The 465-nt window shown below is 64.1% G+C and overlaps 1 protein-coding gene across 1 annotated transcript in view; it reads right to left on the reverse strand.

The window, feature by feature from the left end:
- LOC119593288 (genetic suppressor element 1-like) overlaps window positions 1-465 on the reverse strand; it is a gene marked incomplete in the record, with an annotated part of 3,330 nt that overhangs the window by 939 nt on the left and 1,926 nt on the right. The window contains 2 exon segments of the mRNA XM_037942217.1: window positions 1-48; window positions 221-412. Coding sequence (XP_037798145.1) covers window positions 1-48; window positions 221-412 — 240 coding nt within the window.

The following is a 465-nucleotide window of genomic DNA, read 5'->3' on the forward strand; positions in this document are numbered from 1 at the left end:
AGTTCGAGCTCGTACTCTCGCTGCCGCATGTCCTCCTCCAGCTTCAACCTGCAAGCAGTCCTTCGCGTCAGTCCCTCGCTTTCTAACGAATACTACAGCTCAACGTGAAAGAGGGTTTGCAACAGTACCATGACAACTTATACATAAGCACCTCTGCAGTGGACACGTCTATACAGACAGAAGGCAGGCCTCCCCGCGGGCGGCGCCACAGGCCACGTACCTCTCGTGCAGAAGCGCCGACGACGGGTGCAGCGCAGCCAGCGAGGTGGGCAGGAGGTCCGGCGGGAACCTGGCCGACAGGTAGGGCGAGCCGGCGGCGCCCGGGTACAGCCCCGACAGGCCCCCGACGCCGTAGGGGCTCAGGGGCGGTCGCAGCAGCCCGTATCGCTCCAGGTACAGGTGCTCCTCCAGTCTGCGGGAAGCGAGGCATGGCAGTGGGCGAAACTCAAGGGCTGCGCTGTGGCT

Source organism: Penaeus monodon, chromosome 32, assembly GCF_015228065.2.
Source record: "Penaeus monodon isolate SGIC_2016 chromosome 32, NSTDA_Pmon_1, whole genome shotgun sequence".
In the NCBI taxonomy this organism is placed as follows: Eukaryota; Metazoa; Arthropoda; class Malacostraca; order Decapoda; family Penaeidae; genus Penaeus; species Penaeus monodon.